The 23,230-nt window shown below is 44.8% G+C and overlaps 1 protein-coding gene across 1 annotated transcript in view; it reads right to left on the bottom strand.

Moving 5' to 3' along the window:
• Positions 1-23,230, bottom strand: part of akt3a (v-akt murine thymoma viral oncogene homolog 3a) — a 75,457-nt gene that overhangs the window by 43,810 nt on the left and 8,417 nt on the right. The window contains exon 2 of the mRNA XM_038974635.1: positions 4,534-4,643. Within this exon, the coding sequence (XP_038830563.1) occupies positions 4,534-4,643 (110 nt within the window). The remainder of the gene's footprint in view (positions 1-4,533; positions 4,644-23,230) is intronic.

Below are 23,230 nucleotides of genomic sequence, written 5' to 3'. Positions count from 1 at the left end.
CAGGGTAGATTGGTAGAACACTAACAGGGTAGAGTGGTAGGTACACTAACAGAGTAGAACACTAACAGGGTAGATTGGTAGAACACTAACAGGGTAGAACACTAACAGGGTAGAGTGGTAGAACACTAACAGGGTAGAGTGGTAGAACACTAACAGGGTAGAGTGGTAGAACACTAACAGGGTAGAGTGGTAGAACACTAACAGGGTAGAGTGGTAGAACACTAACAGGGTAGAGTGGTAGAACACTAACAGGGTAGATTGGTAGAACACTAACAGGGTAGAGTGGTAGAACACTAACGTGGTAGAACACTAACAGGGTAGATTGGTAGAACACTAACAGGGTAGATTGGTAGAACACTAACAGGGTAGATTGGTAGAACACTAACAGGGTAGAGTGGTAGAACACTAACAGGGTAGAGTGGTAGAACACTAACATGGTAGATGGGTAGAACACTAACAGGGTAGATTGGTAGAACACTAACAGGGTAGATTGGTAGAACACTAACAGGGTAGAGTGGTAGAACACTAACGGGGTAGAACACTAACAGGGTCGAACACTAACAGGGTAGAGTGGTAGGTACACTAACAGAGTAGAACACTAACAGGGTAGAGTGGTAGAACACTAACAGGGTAGAACACTAACAGGGTAGAGTGGTAGAACACTAACAGGGTAGAGTGGTAGAACACTAACAGGGTAGAGTGGTAGAACACTAACAGGGTAGATTGGTAGAACACTAACAGGGTAGAACACTAACAGGGTAGATTGGTAGAACACTAACAGGGTAGATTGGTAGAACACTAACAGGGTAGAGTGGTAGAACACTAACAGGGTAGAGTGGTAGAACACTAACAGGGTAGAGTGGTAGAACACTAACAGGGTAGAGTGGTAGAACACTAACAGGGTAGAGTGGTAGAACACTAACAGGGTAGAGTGGTAGAACACTAACAGGGTAGAGTGGTAGAACACTAACAGGGTAGAATGGTAGAACACTAACAGGGTAGAGTGGTAGAACACTAACAGGGTAGAGTGGTAGAACACTAACAGGGTAGAACACTAACATGGTAGATGGGTAGAACACTAACATGGTAGATGGGTAGAACACTAACAGGGTAGATTGGTAGAACACTAACAGGGTAGAGTGGTAGAACACTAACGGGGTAGAACACTAACAGGGTCGAACACTAACAGGGTAGAGTGGTAGGTACACTAACAGAGTAGAACACTAACAGGGTAGATTGGTAGAACACTAACAGGGTAGAGTGGTAGAACACTAACAGGGTAGAGTGGTAGAACACTAACAGGGTAGAGTGGTAGAACACTAACAGGGTAGATTGGTAGAACACTAACAGGGTAGAACACTAACAGGGTAGAGTGGTAGAACACTAACAGGGTAGATTGGTAGAACACTAACAGGGTAGATTGGTAGAACACTAACAGGGTAGAGTGGTAGAACACTAACAGGGTAGAGTGGTAGAACACTAACAGGGTAGAGTGGTAGAACACTAACAGGGTAGAACACTAACATGGTAGATGGGTAGAACACTAACATGGTAGATGGGTAGAACACTAACAGGGTAGATTGGTAGAACACTAACAGGGTAGAGTGGTAGAACACTAACGGGGTAGAACACTAACAGGGTCGAACACTAACAGGGTAGAGTGGTAGGTACACTAACAGAGTAGAACACTAACAGGGTAGATTGGTAGAACACTAACAGGGTAGAGTGGTAGAACACTAACAGGGTAGAGTGGTAGAACACTAACAGGGTAGAGTGGTAGAACACTAACAGGGTAGATTGGTAGAACACTAACAGGGTAGAACACTAACAGGGTAGAGTGGTAGAACACTAACAGGGTAGATTGGTAGAACACTAACAGGGTAGATTGGTAGAACACTAACAGGGTAGAGTGGTAGAACACTAACAGGGTAGAGTGGTAGAACACTAACAGGGTAGAGTGGTAGAACACTAACAGGGTAGATTGGTAGAACACTAACAGGGTAGATTGGTAGAACACTAACAGGGTAGATTGGTAGAACACTAACAGGGTAGAGTGGTAGAACACTAACAGGGTAGAGTGGTAGAACACTAACAGGGTAGAGTGGTAGAACACTAACAGGGTGGAGTGGTAGAACACTAACAGGGTGGAGTGGTAGAACACTAACAGGGTGGAGTGGTAGAACACTAACAGGGTAGAGTGGTAGAACACTAACAGGGTAGAGTGGTAGAACACTAACAGGGTAGAATGGTAGAACACTAACAGGGTAGAGTGGTAGAACACTAACAGGGTAGAGTGGTAGAACACTAACAGGGTAGAGTGGTAGAACACTAACAGGGTAGAACACTAACATGGTAGATGGGTAGAACACTAACATGGTAGATTGGTAGAACACTAACAGGGTAGATTGGTAGAACACTAACAGGGTAGATTGGTAGAACACTAACAGGGTAGAGTGGTAGAACACTAACGGGGTAGAACACTAACAGGGTCGAACACTAACAGGGTAGAGTGGTAGGTACACTAACAGAGTAGAACACTAACAGGGTAGATTGGTAGAACACTAACAGGGTAGAACACTAACAGGGTAGAGTGGTAGAACACTAACAGGGTAGAGTGGTAGAACACTAACAGGGTAGAGTGGTAGAACACTAACAGGGTAGATTGGTAGAACACTAACAGGGTAGAACACTAACAGGGTAGAGTGGTAGAACACTAACAGGGTAGATTGGTAGAACACTAACAGGGTAGAGTGGTAGAACACTAACAGGGTAGAGTGGTAGAACACTAACAGGGTAGAGTGGTAGAACACTAACAGGGTAGATTGGTAGAACACTAACAGGGTAGATTGGTAGAACACTAACAGGGTAGATTGGTAGAACACTAACAGGGTAGAGTGGTAGAACACTAACGTGGTAGAACACTAACAGGGTAGATTGGTAGAACACTAACAGGGTAGATTGGTAGAACACTAACAGGGTAGATTGGTAGAACACTAACAGGGTAGAGTGGTAGAACACTAACAGGGTAGAGTGGTAGAACACTAACAGGGTAGAGTGGTAGAACACTAACAGGATGGAGTGGTAGAACACTAACAGGGTGGAGTGGTAGAACACTAACAGGGTGGAGTGGTAGAACACTAACAGGGTAGAGTGGTAGAACACTAACAGGGTAGAGTGGTAGAACACTAACAGGGTAGGATGGTAGAACACTAACAGGGTAGAGTGGTAGAACACTAACAGGGTAGAGTGGTAGAACACTAACAGGGTAGAGTGGTAGAACACTAACAGGGTAGAACACTAACATGGTAGATGGGTAGAACACTAACATGGTAGATTGGTAGAACACTAACAGGGTAGATTGGTAGAACACTAACAGGGTAGATTGGTAGAACACTAACAGGGTAGAGTGGTAGAACACTAACGGGGTAGAACACTAACAGGGTCGAACACTAACAGGGTAGAGTGGTAGGTACACTAACAGAGTAGAACACTAACAGGGTAGATTGGTAGAACACTAACAGGGTAGAACACTAACAGGGTAGAGTGGTAGAACACTAACAGGGTAGAGTGGTAGAACACTAACAGGGTAGAGTGGTAGAACACTAACAGGGTAGATTGGTAGAACACTAACAGGGTAGAACACTAACAGGGTAGAGTGGTAGAACACTAACAGGGTAGATTGGTAGAACACTAACAGGGTAGATTGGTAGAACACTAACAGGGTAGATTGGTAGAACACTAACAGGGTAGATTGGTAGAACACTAACAGGGTAGATTGGTAGAACACTAACAGGGTAGATTGGTAGGTACACTAACAGGGTAGATTGGTAGGTACAGTGGGTTTTGTGTTGTGTCCTCATGATGGCCTCCTTGGTGACCCAACTGTTTCTGCATTCAACAACACTCCATCGTTGCTAAATCAGACAAAAAATAAGACGGACACAATCTTAACCTTCTTGAAGCGGACTGTCTTTCTGCCCCCTGCTCTTTTTATTGCCAGTGGCAGTTGTCCAGCTCACCATTTAACTAAGTGTCCTCGTCTGTGTGTGGATTTATCAGTTTACAACTGAACGGTCAGCTCTGCTTAACTCAGACTGAATGAAACCAGACAGCGGCGTTACTGAAAAATCTAATAATATTGTATTGGTCACATACACATATTTAAACAGACGTTATTGTGGGTGTATCAAAATGCTTATGAAATTGTATGATTCAAATAAACAAGCCTACGTCAGCACCAATGTCATTCATATAGTGCTGGGGTTATATTCCCATGAGACCAGCACAAGGCACGCTGCTATGTCTTAGGTTTGTGGGAATATGGTGTTACAGTCAGGGCACATAGCCTAATGGTCATGTCCTCCTGTTCATCTGCTTCCATCGTCTGACCTCTTTGGTCTGTCTGGCTGCCACAACTCTATCCATCCAGTTTCCACATCTCCAATGTCTCTCTGTCTGTCTGTCTACCACCCCTAACAGCCCCCCACACCTCCCTAACAGCCCCCCACCCCGCCACGCCCTAAAAACCCTCACTCCACCCAGGGGCAGAGCAGCAGGCTCCCAGCAGGGAGGATGAGGAGGAGAGATGTAGAAGGTGAGGCTGGGTGCTGTGGTGTTGATCGTTGTGGTGGGTAGGGGTGTAGCTGCAGGGAGGATGAGGAGGAGAGATGTAGAAGGTGAGGCTGGGTGCTGTGGTGTTGATGGTTGTGGTGGGTAGGGGTGTAGCTGCAGGGAGGATGTTAATGCCTGCCCCAGACTGTGAAGCAGACAAACAGGCAGTCAGGGAGACAGCAAGACAGGCAGGCAGGCAGGAAGGCAGGCAGGCAGGGAGGCAGGCAGGCAAGGTGACAGACAGGGTGACAGGCAGGCAGGGTGACAGGCAGGCAGGCAGGGTGACAGGCAGGCAGAGTGACAGACAGGCAGAGTGACAGGCAGGCAGGCAGGGTGACAGGTAGGCAAGGAGGCAGGCAGGGAGGCAGGCAGGGTGACAGGCAGGCAGGGAGGCAGGCAGGGTGACAGGGCCACCCAAAGCTGCAGCAGCACTGGCAGACAGACAGTTCTGCAGCCTGAGAGCTCATCTCACTGTAATTCTGCTCAGGAGCTCAACTGGGTTTTCATTCACAGCCACATGAAGTGAAACCATGAGGGACCTGAAGCATATTTCTGAGCTACCCTGCACGGAGGGCAGTACAGTATAAAATGGTACTGTAAAAAAAAGGAGAAAGTTGACATATTTCTATTATATATTTATTTTTATATACCCAAAGCCAATTTACTATTTATTCCTGTACTTTAAAATATTTAACAAATACATAATCTGGCAAATTATAGGATGATCTAAAGTCTTGTTCTTGCTTTATCCTCTCTTCCTCTGCTAATCTGATCTAATCTGGGTTTTGGCCTTTATATTCCGGGTTTATGGAGTATGACAGAGAGACAGCAACTTCATTGAGTGATCGGGAGAGAGTGTGTGTGCGTGTGTGTGTGTGCTCTACAGTACCTGCTCATAACACCTCTGTGAATACCCTACAATCCTCTCCTACAAATCTCTACAGTGACAGGCTGTTATCTGGTACCTGAACAGGCAGCTGCGCAACATCCCACTGCAGAATACTGTAGAACTGTAGACCCCAGTCATACCCTCACTCACCACATCTACAGTATACAGTTTGAGTTCCATTTACTTTCACATGGTGTATATTTGAAGTGAACCCATCTCATCTGATTGCCATAACTCCAATTTAAACAGAAGGAGAGAGGAGGCGGTGAGGGAGGCAGAGGAGAGGAAGTCTGCCAGCTTGCCAGAATCTCTGGAGCATCCAGTGTGAATAAGAGCCAGGGCAGCTTATCTAGTCATTTATTGCATGTGCTCAGCATTCCCCCCCCCCCCCCCCCCCCTCTCAACTCCCATCCTTCACTCGCTCTCTCTATTCCTCTCTTTCAGAGAGTGTGGGCCTGGGCCAGTCATTAGTTGTGTGCGGTGTGTCTGTCTCTACCTTACGCCACAGCACAGAGCACGGCCCCCCCATTAAGAACACCAGTAATGAGGGGGATGAGCGCTGCTAATTGTAAAACTTGGACCCTGCCAGTGGACCATATGGGAGGCATTTATCCTTTCTGAAAGCCATGCTAACCGTCACTTACATGATTTTTGTCAGGGCTTTTTCCTGGAAAGCAAATGAATAAGTGTCTGATTGGCAACTGGAGAGTATGGTGGTGACTGAGATGGAGAAGCGTGAATTTCACTTATTTATTTTCTCTGTCCAAGGTCTCCAGATTCAAAATCTCTTTTCGTGCAAATAAAAAAGAAATACATGCATTTTCAGTAGGCCTAATTACTGCAAATGCGACTGAAAGGTGTTCCACATACCAGGCTATGGGCTGTTCTAATTTCTGAAGTAGATTCCACTACTCTCTCAGATACAAAGTTCTGAAAAGATGCCTGGGAGTTGTGTGTGAAGTAGGAGTTGGCTGTGTTCAAACACATGGACACATGGTGGCATCTGCTATAGCCACCAGAACCACTGTTGCATACTGCAAATGCCAGAAGAGCAGATAGACCTTTAATGTAAATCATTTACAGAGCAGGAGACAGCTGTAGCCCAGCAGTTAGCAGGCATATACGGTAAAGGACAGCGAGAGCGAGAGCGAGAGAGAGAGAGAGAGAGAGAGAGAGAGAGAGAGAGAGAGAGAGAGAGAGAGAGAGAGATGTTGAAGGTAGGGTTTATCATTAGTGGGACATGATCATTTCTGAGATCAAGAGACTGTTTCAACAGAGACGTGCGGACCAGCTGTTTCTCTAGGAAATCATTATTTATGCTTTCTGAATCTCAGGTCACTTTACTGTACATTGGTCAAAGTGACATTATGAGCACAAGCTGTGGATGTAGAGTCCAACTCTGCCCACGACAGCGTGCAGCAGCCTGGCTGGCACAGCTGACGGCATATTTTAGTCCCCTGTGAAGAATGTATCATTGTTAAAGAGTAACTTACGGTTAGCGTCGGACAAATACTTCAGCCAAGGATAAGATAATATGGCACTAATTTGGCTGTAATCAAATACACCCTCTGCATATGAGCCAGAAGCACTGGCACAGTAGACAAGAAGTCCATTGTTTGCCAGATGCTATCATTCTATAGGTGCATGAGCAATCTCTGCCCTTGTATAGACAGGAGAGGTACTACTAACACCTGTTGCTGTATGAGACTACACTCAGACTCCATTTGCCTTTGTGTGAAATGTCAGAGCATAGAACACATTTCCAACTACAATGTCATCTTGTGCAGACAGATAAATCAGAACCGGATTAGACTCGGTCCATCCATGTCTTCAGAACAGCTCATACTACGAACTATTAGGGCTCTGAGTGCGAATTGTCAGGGAGCTCGGTTACCAGAACCCCTGTGAAAACCATTTCTCTGGTAGGCAGGAGCACATTATTAATAACTTGCTCCTCTTCACAGGAACCAATAAGGCCATTATGGGGAGAGTGAGAGCACCCTTTCAGCGCTGGCTACCTACAGTGGCAGGCTGAGCAGTCAGAGAGATACTGTATGTCAGGGTGACCGGTGACTGCCGCTGCGGCTGTCTGGTCTGAAAGGGCTGTAATGGCAGGAGAGCAGAGGCAGGCTGGAACAAAACCGTAGCAGATAGAGAATTGGGTCCCCTAATTCTTTAACCCCTAATACACTCATACAGTACAATCTCGTCTCAAAGCCAATCATAGCACCCTATTCTAGATCTCAGCAGCCTGTTTGCTCTACCTACCATTGGTTTGGTACACTCCAAAATGTACGTTTGTTAGATGTTTTCAGCTTATGGTTTTAAAGGGGCAATCTGCAATTGGTACATACATTTTCTTTTCTTTTTAAATGAATGATACATAGCAATTGATTATTGCCCTCCATAATTATTTGGACAGTGAAGTATTTTTTCTTATTTTGGCTGTATACTCCAAAAGTTTGGTTAAAGTGCAGACTGTCAGCTTTAATTTGAGGATATTTTCATCCATAGCGGGTGTATCATTTAGAAATTACATCTCTTTTTGTGCATAGTCCCCCCATTTTAGGGGAGCAAAAGTATTGGGACAAATTCACTTATATGTGTATTATTGGTCCCATATTCATAGCACGCAATGACTACATCAAGCTTGTGACTTTACACATTTGTTGGATGCATTTCCTGTTTGTTTAGGTTGTTTCAGATGATTTTGTGCCCAATAGAAATTAATGGTAAATATTAGTGTAATTTTGGAGTCACTTTTATTGTAAATAATAATATAATATGTTTCTAAACACTTCTACATGAATGTGGATGCTACCATGATTACGGATAATCCTGAATGAATTGTGAAAAATGATCAGTGAGAAAGTTAGACGCACAAATATCATACTCTCCAAACAATGCTAACCTCCCCTGTTTTTGTAGTTGTGAGAGGTTAGCATGTCTTGGAGGTATGATATTTGTGCATCTGTAACTTTCTCACTCATCATTATTCATGATTCATTCCGGATCATCCGTAACCATGGTAGCATCCACATTCATGTAGAAGTGTTTAGAAACATATTCAATTCTTAGTTACAATAAAAGTCACAACACATTTTTTTTAATCACAAGCTTGATGTAACCATTGCGTGGTATAAATATGGGACCAAATACTTAACGTTTTACTACTTTAATACACATAAGTGAATTTGTTCCAATATTTTTCTCCCGTAAAATTCTAAACGATACATCCGATATGGATGAAAATACCCACAAATTAAAGCTGTCAGTCTACACTTTAACCTCTTAGTCATTGTTTGATTTCAAATCCAAACTTTTGGCATATAGAGACCCAAAAATGCTTCACTGTCCCAATAATTACAGAGGGCACTGTATCTTAGAAATGCCTCATGAGCTTAGTTCAACTGTCTTACTCCATCAGAACCCCAAAATGGCCTTGTTTTACTCCATCAGAACCCCAAAATGGCCTTGTTTTACTCCATCAGAACCCCAAAATGGCCTTGTTTTACTCCATCAGAACCCCAAAATGGCCTTGTTTTACTCCATCAGAACCCCAAAATGGCCTTGTTTTACTCCATCAGAACCCCAAAATGGCCTTGTTTTACTCCATCAGAACCCCAAAATGGCCTTGTTTTACTCCATCAGAACCCCAAAATGGCCTTGTTTTACTCCATCAGAACCCCAAAATGGCCTTGTTTTACTCCATCAGAACCCCAAAATGGCCTTGTTTTACTCCATCAGAACCCCAAAATGGCCTTGTTTTACTCCATCAGAACCCCAAAATGGCCTTGTTTTACTCCATCAGAACCCCAAAATGGCCTTGTTTTACTCCATCAGAACCCCAAAATGGCCTTGTTTTACTCCATCGTCTCTAAACAATGTGATTGTAGACAAACTCTCTAAAGCTTGAAAACATGGTTAAACTATCATACTGATCTCGTGGATGATTAGTCCTTGCAATCATTGCTCCATCTATGAATTTGATAGTGGTTACATTTCTCCAGCCCCATCTCTGTTTACCAAAAATGTGGTTGGTGGCCTCTTTGTTGTTGTTTGAATCCCAGATTGCCCCTTTAGGGTACTATGTCATCATGAAACACCCCATCTACCTTCCAACTGAATCAAATCAAAATGAAAGCTGGGACCGAGGGTAGGGAGGGGGGTCAAAGTCAATATTTTGCTGGTGGTGGAATTAGGGCCACAACAGCACACCACCGTGGTAAGGAACAGGTCCTAATCCGCTGCTGCACAGGCATATGGTAAATGTAATTGTATTTGTGCCCACAATAGCATGGTAATTGGAAAGCCGTAGCTTCATCCGCCCATGACACTTTTCCATTATCCACCTGCCCACCCCGGGGCTCAAAGTGCAGAGTATCTCTCTCTCTCCATCTCTCTCTCTCTCCTAGCTTTCTCCTATGCCTGAAAAACCCAGCCACATGCTCCCCAGCAATACTCTTAAGACCCCTGAAATCCCCAGAACCCTTCAAACCCCTTGCCCCTAGCTAAGGCTTAGTAGTCCTCCGGCCCCAGACTCTGCGGCCCCGCCCCCTCACCCCAGCGGTCTCACTGATTGGCCTCTGGCATTTACTCTCCGCCAGGCCGGCCTGTGATTAGCATGCTGAAATTCATGGGGGATTACCAGTGTGGCTCTGCTGCTCCAGCCGGTCCGGCTCGCACTATGACCCATTCTGGCTCGCACAAGCCAATGACCCGTTCCAATGAGCTGTTCCGGTTCACACAAGCCAAGGCTCGTGTTGCTCGATGTGGTGGGCCACTTTATAGCAGGTTAAAAACAAATTCTACTCTCCTAATCTAGCCCACACAAACCATCCCCTCTAATCCTAATATTAGTCTAGCAGCTCCTCTCCAGACATGTTCCACTGCTGTGGAGACGGTAGGGGAGAGCTTTCTACAGACACTAGTACGATACTCTGACTGGCCATTCCTATAGTGGTTAGTGTACTGTACTTCCTGTAGTGGTGAGTGTACTGTACTTCCTAGAGTGGTGAGTGTACTGTCCTTCCTAGAGTGGTGAGTGTACTGTCCTTCCTAGAGTGGTGAGTGTACTGTCCTTCCTAGAGTGGTGAGTGTACTGTCCTTCCTAGAGTGGTGAGTGTACTGTACTTCCTAGAGTGGTGAGTGTACTGTACTCCCTGTAGTGGTGAGTGTACTGTCCTTCCTAGAGTGGTGAGTGTACTGTCCTTCCTAGAGTGGTGAGTGTACTGTCCTTCCTAGAGTGGTGAGTGTACTGTACATCCTAGAGTGGTGAGTGTACTGTACTTCCTGTAGTGGTGAGTGTACTGTACTTCCTAGAGTGGTGAGTGTACTGTACTTCCTAGAGTGGTGAGTGTACTGTACTTCCTAGAGTGGTGAGTGTACTGTACTTCCTGTAGTGGTGAGTGTACTGTCCTTCCTAGAGTGGTGAGTGTACTGTACTTCCTAGAGTGGTGAGTGTACTGCACTTCCTGTAGTGGTGAGTGTACTGTACTTCCTAGAGTGGTGAGTGTACTGTCCTTCCTAGAGTGGTGAGTGTACTGTCCTTCCTAGAGTGGTTGGTGTACTGTACATCCTGGAGTGGTTGGTGAACTGTCCTTCCTGGAGTGGTTGGTGAACTGTCCTTCCTGGAGTGGTTGGTGAACTGTACTTCCTGGAGTGGTTGGTGAACTGTACTTCCTGGAGTGGTTGGTGAACTGTCCTTCCTGGAGTGGTTGGTGAACTGTCCTTCCTGGAGTGGTTGGTGAACTGTCCTTCCTGGAGTGGTTGGTGTACTGTACTTCCTAGAGTGGTTGGTGAACTGTACTTCCTGGAGAGGTTGGTGAACTGTACTTCCTGGAGTGGTCGGTGTACTGTATTTCCTGTAGTGGTTAATGTATTGTACATCCTGGAGTGGTTAATGTACTGTACATCCTGGAGTGGTTGGTGTACTATACTTCCTGGAGTGGTTGGGGTACTGTACTTCCTGGAGTGGTTAATGTACTGTACATCCTGGAGTGGTTGGGGTACTGTACTTCCTGGAGTGGTTAGTGTACTGTACTTCCTAGAGTGGTGAGTGTACTGTCCTTCCTAGAGTGGTGAGTGTACTGTCCTTCCTAGAGTGGTTGGTGTACTGTACATCCTGGAGTGGTTGGTGAACTGTCCTTCCTGGAGTGGTTAATGTACTGTACTTCCTGGAGTGGTTAATGTACTGTACTTCCTGGAGTGGTTAATGTACTGTACTTCCTGGAGTGGTTAATGTACTGTACTTCCTGGAGTGGTTGGTGTACTGTACTTCCTGGAGTGGTTAATGTACTGTACTTCCTGGAGTGGTTAATGTACTGTACTTCCTGGAGTGGTTAATGTACTGTACATGCTGGAGTGGTTGGTGTACTGTACATCCTGGAGTGGTTAATGTACTGTACATCCTGGAGTGGTTGGTGTATTGTACTTCCTGGAGTGGTTAATGTACTGTACATCCTGGAGTGGTTGGTGTACTGTACTTCCTGGAGTGGTTAATGTACTGTACATCCTGGAGTGGTTGGTGTACTGTACAGTATATCCAATATTGAGACAGTAGATATGCTCAGCTGTACAGCATGTTTCCTGAAAAGTTACAGAACTATGAATGTCAGGTGACTTGTCTGTCCGGATATTACTGTAAGCCCTGAGGTAGGCTAGTTGTTTGTTTTTCACTGGCTATTTCAGGGTTCTACTTCCTCTGATCATTGGTGACACTCTGTTCAACCTTTCCTCTCTGACTGGATATGACCCATAAAAACAGATGTAACAGCACTCTACAACTAGACAGCTAAACAACTAAATCTCTATGTTATGTACAGTGGGGAGAACAAGTATTTGATACACTGCCGATTTTGCAGGTTTTCCTACTTACAAAGCATGTAGAGGTCTGTAATTTTTATCATAGGTACACTTCAACTGTGAGAGACGGAATCTAAAACAAAAATCCAGAAAATCACATTGTATGATTTTTAAGTAATTAATTTGCATTTTATTGCATGACATAAGTATTTGATACATCAGAAAAGCAGAACTTAATATTTGTTACAGAAACCTTTGTTTGCAATTACAGAGATCATACGTTTCCTGTAGTTCTTGACCAGGTTTGCACACACTGCAGCAGGGATTTTGGCCCACTCCTCCATACAGACCTTCTCCAGATCCTTCAGGTTTCGGGGCTGTCGCTGGGCAATACGGACTTTCAGCTCCCTCCAAAGATTTTCTATTGGGTTCAGGTCTGGAGACTGGCTAAGCCACTCCAGGACCTTGAGATGTTTCTTACGGAGCCACTCCTTAGTTGCCCTGGCTGTGTGTTTTGGGTCATTGTCATGCTGGAAGATCCAGCCACGACCCATCTTCAATGCTCTTACTGAGGGAAGGAGGTTGTTGGCCAAGATCTCGCGATACATGGCCCCATCCATCCTCCCCTCAATACGGTGCAGTCGTCCTGTCCCCTTTGCAGAAAAGCATCCCCAAAGAATGATGTTTCCACCTCCATGCTTCACGGTTGGGATGGTGTTCTTGGGATTGTACTCATCCTTCTTCTTCCTCCAAACACAGCGAGTGGAGTTTAGACCAAAAAGCTCTATTTTTGTCTCATCAGACCACATGACCTTCTCCCATTCCTCCTCTGGATCATCCAGATGGTCATTGGCAAACTTCAGACGGGCCTGGACATGCGCTGGCTTGAGCAGGGGGACCTTGCGTGCGCTGTAGGATTTTAATCCATGACGGCGTAGTGTGTTACTAATGGTTTTCTTTGAGACTGTGGTCCCAGCTCTCTTCAGGTCATTGACCAGGTCCTGCCGTGTAGTTCTGGGCTGATCCCTCACCTTCCTCATGATCATTGATGCCCCACGAGGTGAGATCTTGCATGGAGCCCCAGACCGAGGGTGATTGACCGTAATCTTGAACTTCTTCCATTTTCTAATAATTGCGCCAACAGTTGTTGCCTTCTCACCAAGCTGCTTGCCTATTGTCCTGTAGCCCATCTCAGCCTTGTGCAGGTCTACAATTTATCCCTGATGTCCTTACACAGCTCTCTGGTCTTGGCCATTGTGGAGAGGTTGGAGTCTGTTTGATTGAGTGTGTGGACAGGTGTCTTTTATACAGGTAACGAGTTCAAACAGGTGCAGTTAATACAGGTAATGAGTGGAGAACAGGAGGGCTTCTTAAAGAAAAACTAACAGGTCTGTGAGAGACAGAATTCTTACTGGTTGGTAGGTGATCAAATACTTATGTCATGCAATAAAATGCTAATGAATTACTTAAAAATCATACAATGTGATTTTCTGGATTTTTGTTTTAGATTCCGTCTCTCACAGTTGAAGTGTACCTATGATAAAAATTACAGACCTCTACATGCTTTGTAAGTAGGAAAACCTGCAAAATCGGCAGTGTATCAAATACTTCTTCTCCCCACTGTATGTGGTAGGCCTTGCGCCTGCACCTTAAAATCCTGCTAGATGATCCCACCTTTTCACCAGTGTTGGTGGTTTTATATGGCCTGAACACAGCAGTGGTAACTGTAATAGCCTAGACTAGGCTAGTTCTCAGAGACCTCACAGAGTGCCTGTTATAATCTACCACCTGGCTCATTCAGGGGGAGGCTCTCTAACTGTGCATACCTCCACAGCTGCACTGCCTTGTGCTGCTGCCAGTTGGGGTGTGCGGGTGGGTGGGGGGCGGGTGAGGGCAAACCGGCCGGGAGAGATGCTCCACTACTGAGGAGGCCTGGACCCCAGGGGGCGCCTGTGCTAATCAACCTGTCCGCTCCCCTGTTCCGCCCCTCCTCACACAGCCAGCCTGCCATCAGAGGGGGTAGGGACAACCCCACCACCACCCCCAGCCACAGCAAGAGGGCAGTGTGAACCACAGAGGGAGGGATAAGACTAACACACCTCTCCCAAGCCTAAAACCAACCCCACCCAAGTACAGCCACTGACTGGTACTACACACACTCAAGTGTTTTGGCCTATACTATCAGGGGCTGTGAGTGCAAGAGAAATGGAGACAGAGAACGAGAGAAAGACTCTGGAAGTCAAATACAACAAGCTATAATGTAGATGAGTGTGCAGTTGTAATAAATAAAGACCCCATCAGACTCACCAGGAAGCCAGAGTAAACACCATCCTTCTCCCCCACTCCCCCTTCTCTCTCTCCTCCCCCACTCCCTGGATCCAGGGGCTTTGACAGCAATCATCTGGAGGCCCTCTCTCCCCATAACAAACAGGTGTTCCGTTTCACAACCTCCTCCCCCTCCCTCTCTCCCCCACCCTAGTGCAAACTGTTAGGGAGGCCTTTCTGCTCTGAAAGCAGCTGCGGTGGCTATAATTAGCCAGTGGGCCACGGCGGCGGCGGCGGCGGCTGCTGCTGCTGCAGAGAGGAGAGCGCTCCTGTTGCCATTGTATAAAGTTGTGTTATGAGTTGAGACGTGCAGTGCAGTCAGGGGGGGATGTATGAATTATGGATGGGGGATCCATGCTCAGAGGAAAGCCTGCTTCTGTCTATGTGCTGATGGTGATACTAACGGGAGAGTGGAGGAGGAAAGAGGGACAACCTCAGGGAACCTGCCCAGTGAGCCTGCCTGTATTCAGTTATGTCATATCGACTGTACTGTACCAATAATATTTGACATGGTTTACATTAAACCAGATACGAGGTGATTGTGGAGCAATGATTATGGCAGACCATAATTCCTATTTCCTTACATTCTGTAGCTCCACAGTTAAAATGTGTATTGACAGAACTATGTTTGGATTGCTGATTACCCCTGCATCTATGTGTCAAAGAGCCCTGCAACAAAATATGTGTCAAATTGACTTGTCTACCTAGGGGTTCCCTCATTTGATTGGCAACCAATAGGGGTCAGTCTACTACACAGTCATCTCTCCCCGGCTGAGAGCGAAAGCCATGTGTGACTATGTGGTGAATGTGTGTATATGTGTGAATCAGTAGAGAATTGTATGACAGAGGAATCAATAGTGGGCTGAAGTAAGAGTACCCATAGCGTGAAACATAATACCTCTTTCCTCTCTGCCTATAGTTCTTGCTGACATGAGTTGGGACAAGATTTAGTGGTGGAGAAGATAAGCATTTTGTCGTGCCGTTAAATTCCCAGGGCATGGCACCTCAACACCACCATGCAGTGTCTGATCAGGAACATAGTCTTCCTATCCTATTCACAGAGCGCAGCCATCACCTCTGTAGCACAGAACAGCCTGTTCTCTCCACAATACACCTCAGCTTGTCCCCATTCCACAGCTATTACTGAACTGAGCCCTACTCAAGATGAGACAAAGCAGTAAGAACTAGGCAATAAAGTCCCTCAGCACATTTGAATGAACAGAGTAGCTGTGGACTGGATGATACTGCAACAGAGGAGCTGTGGACTGCATGATACTGCAACAGAGGAGCTGTGGACTACAACAGAGGAGCTGTGGACTGGATGATACTGCAACAGAGGAGCTGTGGACTGGATGATACTGCAACAGAGGAGCTGTGGACTGCAACAGAGGAGCTGTGGACTGGATGATACTGCAACAGAGAAGCTGTGGACTACAACAGAGGAGCTGTGGACTGGATGATACTGCAACAGAGGAGCTGTGGACTACAACAGAGGAGCTGTGGACTACAACAGTGGAGCTGTGGACTACAACAGATGAGCTGTGGACTGGATGTGAATGGATACATCTCTGTGACGGGTTGCTAGGCTATGAAGGGGTTTTAGGTGCACCAGGGGAAATCACCTTCACTCAGAAATATATATGTTCATATCACTTACCTTTATGAACAGGTCCAGAGTTGGTGAGGGTGAAGAGGCAGCGCCGGAGAAAAAGAGAAAGAGAGAGATGCTTAGAGAAATGTAAAGAATCATCATAGAACAAACTGGAAACTATATACAGTACATATATGCTTGCTGTTTGGGGTGTTAGGCTGGGTTTCTGTACAGCACTTTGAGATATCAGCTGATGTAAGAAGGGCTATATAAATACATTTGATTTGATTTGATACATACATGGGAGAACAAATCAGTGTGTGTTTGTGTGTACGTAGGTAGGTGAGCAAACTGCCCAGTGCCCATTTTCAAAAGTCACACTCATCTCTCCTTCACACACACACTTCTCTCCACATCCACCCGACCATGACAGACAAAGCTCCTGACAAAGCTCCTGAAGAAAAGAGGGAGGTGTGTTGTTCAGGCCCTCTCCCCACAAAAGCCTGCTTGTCTCCTTACACTTAAGAGCCATTAAAAGCACATTGACCCTGTGTCCTGACGTACGTGCGCCTGGCGTGCTGCCTCAATGGCCACACACTCGGGGCGTGCGCAAGTGTTTGCCGAGCCCTTCAGTGCTTCTCTTGCGGCCACTGCCCTCTTGCACAAAACGCAAAGCCATTAAATAATTAATCCATCATGTTAAAAGATTCTGACAGCCTACACAAGTTAGTCCAGTCATGGCTTATAAAATAAGGGCATGGAAGGTGATTTCTACATGATAAATTGACTGATTGATTGATTGGTCTTGGGTCTTTCCCACTTCTAAAATAACTGTACATTGGTATTTCCTGGAGGCATAACTACAAGTGTCAGATGGAAAAGAGCTTTCTGATAACAACTGTCACAAACAGAGATTGTGGTTGATGTAAATAGTCCAGTAATGCACCGAGAAATCATATAGCCTATGCATATAGGCCTATATAAAAGAGAACCATGTTTGGACTTTTTGTGGTGTACTGTAAACATAATTGTAATTTGCCAAGGAGCTACAATTTGAGCATCCCTCCCCTGCTAATGCTTGGTGGCCTAGTGAGATCTAAAGTCAAACAGGATGGAATCAACTAGGCCTGTTGGGGTGAACGTGTTATCGCTACACCAGCAGTCATGAGTCAATAACAGGTTGAAACTGAGTGGAAAGCATAGACGTAGTGGATATTGTTTCAGAGCCAAACACAACGAAATGGACAGTGCTTTCTAAGGTGATGATTCATTCAAAGCATTTAAGAGGTTGCATGTAGAACCCCCATATGCATATTAGAGCTTATGCATACGCATAGGCCTTTATATGAGCCCAAGCCTGAAAAAAAAGCCTGAATTAAAATAATGATTGTTCCATTATACAACAATTATACCACAGCATTGTTGAATACTCGTTTCTGATTGGCTAGAAGGGGATTCTAGAATGGACATTAAAACCAGATAATGGGACAGTTGGAAAAGATACCAAGACACCTTGCAATCATGACGCAATATGCACGTGCACATGCAGACCATACTTGCTACAAAGTTACAGAAAGCTAAACCAACAATCCGACAAACCAAAATTGGATAAGCGCAGGTCCAACGAATAAAACGTAGCTAGCTAGCAACTGATTAGTTTTTTTCAGAGACATCATTTTTTGGAACATCTGATGACCTAACATAGTGAGTGATGAAAATGAATTTCTCCGGGCCCTACTGTAGTCATGACGCAAGTGGCGCTATGATGTCAAATCCTCCCACATTTCTAGTTTGACCAGCTATTTCCAGCAATTGATATTTTGAATTTGGTTGTCATATTGGCAACAAACTATTTAGCTAGCTTCTAGCCTAGTGTTTGATATGCAATGTGATCTCATAATGAACAGTGGGTGCAAGTGTCCTGACGAGAGGGCACTATGCCAGGCAAAATTGGGCATCATTAGCTCATTATCATGGATGTATCCAAATGAATATCAATAGAAAACAGTTTAAACAAATGCAAATGCGGCTACTTTGCTGTTAATCTGTCTGCAGAGACCGTGACTGTGTTAGCCGTAGCTAGTCTTCTACCTAGCAAGCAAGCAAGGGATAAGAACCTTGCTGGTGAGCATGGCAACGGAACATATAGAATGAGCAACTGGGTCGCGTCCTTAAATATATAACTAATCGAACAAACGACTGGGTCGCGTCCTTAAATATATAACTAATCGAACAAACGACTGGGTCGCGTCTCTAGCAACCAAAGATGAGAAGATGAGATGAAGTATGAAACATAAAAAATTATAAGAATTAAACCAGTAAATGTGTACTTTAGTATTGTTTTCTTTGGTAACTGTGGTATAAGCGGGATAAACGTCTCCGTTCTGTACATTAACTTAATGTAATCATGATAGCTGTACTGGGGTCGGAAAGCTCAGTGTACACAAGCGTATCGGTAGGGTCGGTATCTTCTGGCAAGGAGAGAACATATAGGCCTAGGCGATGCGGTTGGTTCATTGATTTTGCAGGGCGGCTTGCAGAGTAGGCTAGCTAGCCTACAATTATAGTGAATTTGTATTTGATATTATATTTTCATAATTAAATAGGCTAACACATTATTTAGCTACAGAATATCTCACCACTGTGTTTCCATCTCCTCCTTTCTCCATTCCTTTCTGGAGCACGCAGAGAGAGGGGCTGTCAACAGTTTAATTAAATATGTTTTGTTGAGGGCCTCCCGGGGTCTCTGGGTTCGCGCCCAGGCTCTGTCGCAGCCGGCCGCGACCGGGAGGTCCGTGGGGCGACGCACAATTGGCCTAGCGTCGTCCGGGTTAGGGAGGGTTTGGCCGGTAGGGATATCCTTGTCTCATCGCGCTCCAGCGACTCCTGTGGCGGGCCGGGCGCAGTGCACGCTAACCAAGGGGGCCAGGTGCACGGTGTTTCCTCCGACACATTGGTGCGGCTGGCTTCCGGGTTGGAGGCGCGCTGTGTTAAGAAGCAGTGCGGCTTGGTTGGGTTGTGCTTCGGAGGACGCATGGCTTTCGACCTTCGTCTCTCCCGAGCCCGTACGGGAGTTGTAGCGATGAGACAAGATAGTAATTACTAGCGATTGGATACCACGAAAATTGGGGACAAAAGGGGATAAAATAAAAAATATAAAAAATAAATAAATAAATGTTTTGTTATGAAAGCATGTTACTATTGATGTTCCCGAACAGATTACATTTGGTTTCACAAATTTAGCCCCCTTTCCCTTTTCCACATTTTCTTCCCGTTACAGCCTTATTCTAAAATTGATTAAATATTTTTTTCTCCTCATCTATCTAAACCCAATACCCCATAATGAGAAAGTGAAAACAGTTTATGTGTGTGTAAATTTACTAAAAATAAAACACAGAAATACCTTATTTACATAAGTATAAATACCCTTTGCTATGAGATCCGAAATTGAGCTCAGGCGCATCCTGTTTCCATTGATCATCCTTGAGATGTTTCTACAACTTGTGGTAAATTCAATTGATTGGACATGATTTTGAAAAGGCACACACCTGTCTATATAAGGTCCCACAGTTGACAGTGCATGTCAGAGCAAAAAACAATACATGAGGTCGAAGGAATTGTCTGTAGAGCTCCGAGACAGGATTGTGTTGAGGCACAAATCTGGGGAAGGGTACCAAAAAAAATGTCTGCAGCATTGAAGGTCCCCAAGAACACATCGATTTTCAGCGGCAGCGACTGTGAGACTAGTCAGGATCAAGGGAAAGATGAACGGAGCAAAGTACAGAGAGATCCTTGATGAAAACCTGCTCTAGAGAGCTCAGGACCTCAGACTGGGGCGAAGGTTCACCTTCCAACAGAACAACGACCCCAAGCACACAGCCAATACAGTGCAGAAGTGGCTTCAGGACAAGTCTCTGAATGTCCTTGAGCGGCCCAGCCAGAGTCCGGACTTGAACCCGATCGAACATTTCTGGAGAGACCTGAAAAAGGCTGTGCTGCGACGCTCCCCATCCAACCTGACAGAGCCTGAGAGGATCTGCAGAGAAGAATGGGAAAAACTCCCCAAATACAGATGTACCAACTTTGGAGCGTCATACCCAAGAAGACTCGAGGCTGTAATCACTGCCAAAGGTGCTTCAACAAAGTACTGAGTAAAGGGTCTGAATACTTACGCAAATGTAATATTTCAGTTGATTATTTGTTTTATTTGCAAAAATTCCCAAAAACCTGTTTTTGCTTTGTCATTATGGGGTATTGTATGTAGATTGATGAGGTAAAAAAAATATTGAAACCATTTTAGAATAAGGCAGTAACTTAAGTCAAGGGGTCTGAATACTTTTCAAATGCACTGTAGTTGCATCATGCAGGCCATATATGTTTTGATTTCTAAGACATTCTAAGGTTTGTATCATTCACAACTAAAGTTGCCAAATCACTAGATTTAAAGTTTATAGAATCTATTTCTAATTATGACTTTATGCTCAACATAGCCACTTCATATGCACACTCGCTCGGGAATGGGAAAAATATAATTTCTGTTCAATTGTATTCTTCTCTGTGTATTCATGGATGCCAAGGGAAGCCAAGCTTCCCCCAAAAATGTACCAATAAATTAGCTTTCGTCTCTCGGTGTTCCATAATTTCCCATCAATTCACAAGAGGCTGAATGTATCTCACAGGAGAAAGCATCCGAGCGAGCGAAATAGCGCCCCTCTGTCTCTCTACTTGTAGACCATCTATCTGATGCTGTCTGGTCCAAACGAGTATGACATTGTTGCCAACCGTAGCATTGAAGGCAAGGGAAGCCAGCGAGCGTCCTATCAAATCCCATTGAGAGCATACGTCATTGACAGAAAAACGTGAATTGTTGTATCTCTTGATGTTGTTGTCCTCCGGAGGCTAGCTAACCAGCTAGCTAAAATGGGCCCTTCCCTAAATTATTCATGGAGGAGATAGGGATTTGGACTTGTGGTTTTACTTAAACCTCCATACTGGCCAATGATTAAAACGGTGATTCTGGTGCAACCATACATTGTGCCACTGGCCTGAGAAGATGGAAGTTTGATATGCATCTAGATGTAGAAGGCTAATGTTAACTAGCTAACGTTGCCCGTGAATGGAAGTTAGGCTAGTGAGCAAGCATTTTAGCCAGGTAACCTAGGACAACAACAAATTAAAGCGTGCACTGTATGACAAGAGTGAGCATGAAAGAGAGGATGGCATTTGTGTTTCTCTACAAGTAAGGTGAGTCAACATGTTTTTCTACTTGCATGAACGTGCACACATACGCACAGAGAAATCAGAACCATGGACAGCCACATCATATTTAGCTTACATTGATTGGACTACATTGTTTTTGGTATCTTTTAGTTGTCACTGTATTAGACTAAGCCGAGGTTCTACATCAATAGTTGTTTAGTAGTCCGAAAATGTTGGAAACATTAACTTGCTTGACCATGCTGTAGGTCATGTAACTGTGTTACTGTACATGCAATATGCTTTGTGGACTTCACTGGACAGGGGTTGCTATCCAGTTTTGTGATAAAACAAAGGTGTGGTTAAATTTCTACCACTGTTTCATCTTATTGTCTAGGCCTTTAGGTCTATATTTCACGGTCGCAGGGCATATGAATTAACAGGTTATAGAGTAAACAACGCAATTATCACAACACATAGGTTGTAATATGGAGAGGCTTCCCCAGTACCCATGCACCACTACGGATTCTTCTTACTAGAAAATCATAGAATAGAAAATAATGGAATGGGATTGATAAGCATCTCTTCTCTGCTGAATGAACTATATAATGGATGTGTTGTGATGGTGTATATTAAATGGATTTATTAGACTTTTTAAAATGTAGATGTTCTAAAGGCGCACATCATAAATGGGCTCCTGAGTGGCGCAGCAGTCTAAGGCACTGCATCTCAGTGCAAGAGGTGTCACTACAGTCCCTGGTTCGAATCCAGGCTGTATCACATCCGGCCGTGATTGGGAGTCCCATAGGGCGGAGCACAATTGACCCAGTATCGTCATGGTTTGGCAGGGGTAGGCCAATATTGTAAATAAGAATTTGTTCTTAACTGATTTGCCTAGTTAAATAAAGTTTTTTTTATTTTTTTTATCAAACATCAGCAGCTTATATGAGTGGAGGCACGGAGATGCTAAACATGTTTGTTAATTATCAGTCAATTACTGTGAGACCGGCAGTCATTTGCATTACCGGCCACAGCCCTAGAATCAACCCAGACTAAATGTTCCAAGTCATTCTAGACATCTACCTCCTTCTAGGAACTACAGTCTCAGTGGGATATGGAGGAAGAAAGTCTGTCCTTCTACTGCCTTTGCTTCAGATGGTGCTGTCCTGTTTGTGAGACTCAAACAGCTGTGCACTTTGTGGTTCCCGCAACACATGTCCATATCTGATCCCTCTTTAAAGCTGCTCCCTTGTCTGTGAATGGGATGGATAAATACTGTGTCCATCTAATTCTGACATTGGCAGTAGGCAAGTGCCAACTACCCAACCTGCCCTCAATGGGCCTGACACTGAGAGGTGAATCTTAGACAAGCCCTTTAGACTTTGGACCAATATATCACAGGACTTCACACTTATTCAAACCATAAAGTAATAGCAAGAGCAAAGACACAACAAGAGAGTGCATTGTCTTGGCAGAAGCAGCGAATGTGACACACGCTTGAGCGGAATACAGTTGGACAGACACTTCAAACCATAAAGAAAAATAGAAAGTCACAAGTTTGTTGTTGCTGTTGGTTGTTACAGTAGGCAGTCATTGCCTAGTACTGAAGCAACCGGGTGAAAACAGGAAGCGATGACGGAAGCCTATAAAGAAATGTTTGTTTTATCGGGTTAGTGGCACCATAGACTTCCAAATTTGCATCCCAATGGTGAAACTCTCCGAACACTAAGACAGTTGTCTTTTTTAAAAGGGGATTGGATGAGAGAAGAGAAGGGGGGGGGGGGGGTTCACAATGAAGACTTGCTTCGGACCCA

Source organism: Salvelinus namaycush, chromosome 35, assembly GCF_016432855.1.
Source record: "Salvelinus namaycush isolate Seneca chromosome 35, SaNama_1.0, whole genome shotgun sequence".
NCBI classification, from domain to species: domain Eukaryota; kingdom Metazoa; phylum Chordata; class Actinopteri; order Salmoniformes; family Salmonidae; genus Salvelinus; species Salvelinus namaycush.
Note: the sequence above shows the minus strand (reverse complement) of the source record. Positions and strands in the feature narration are given on the sequence as shown.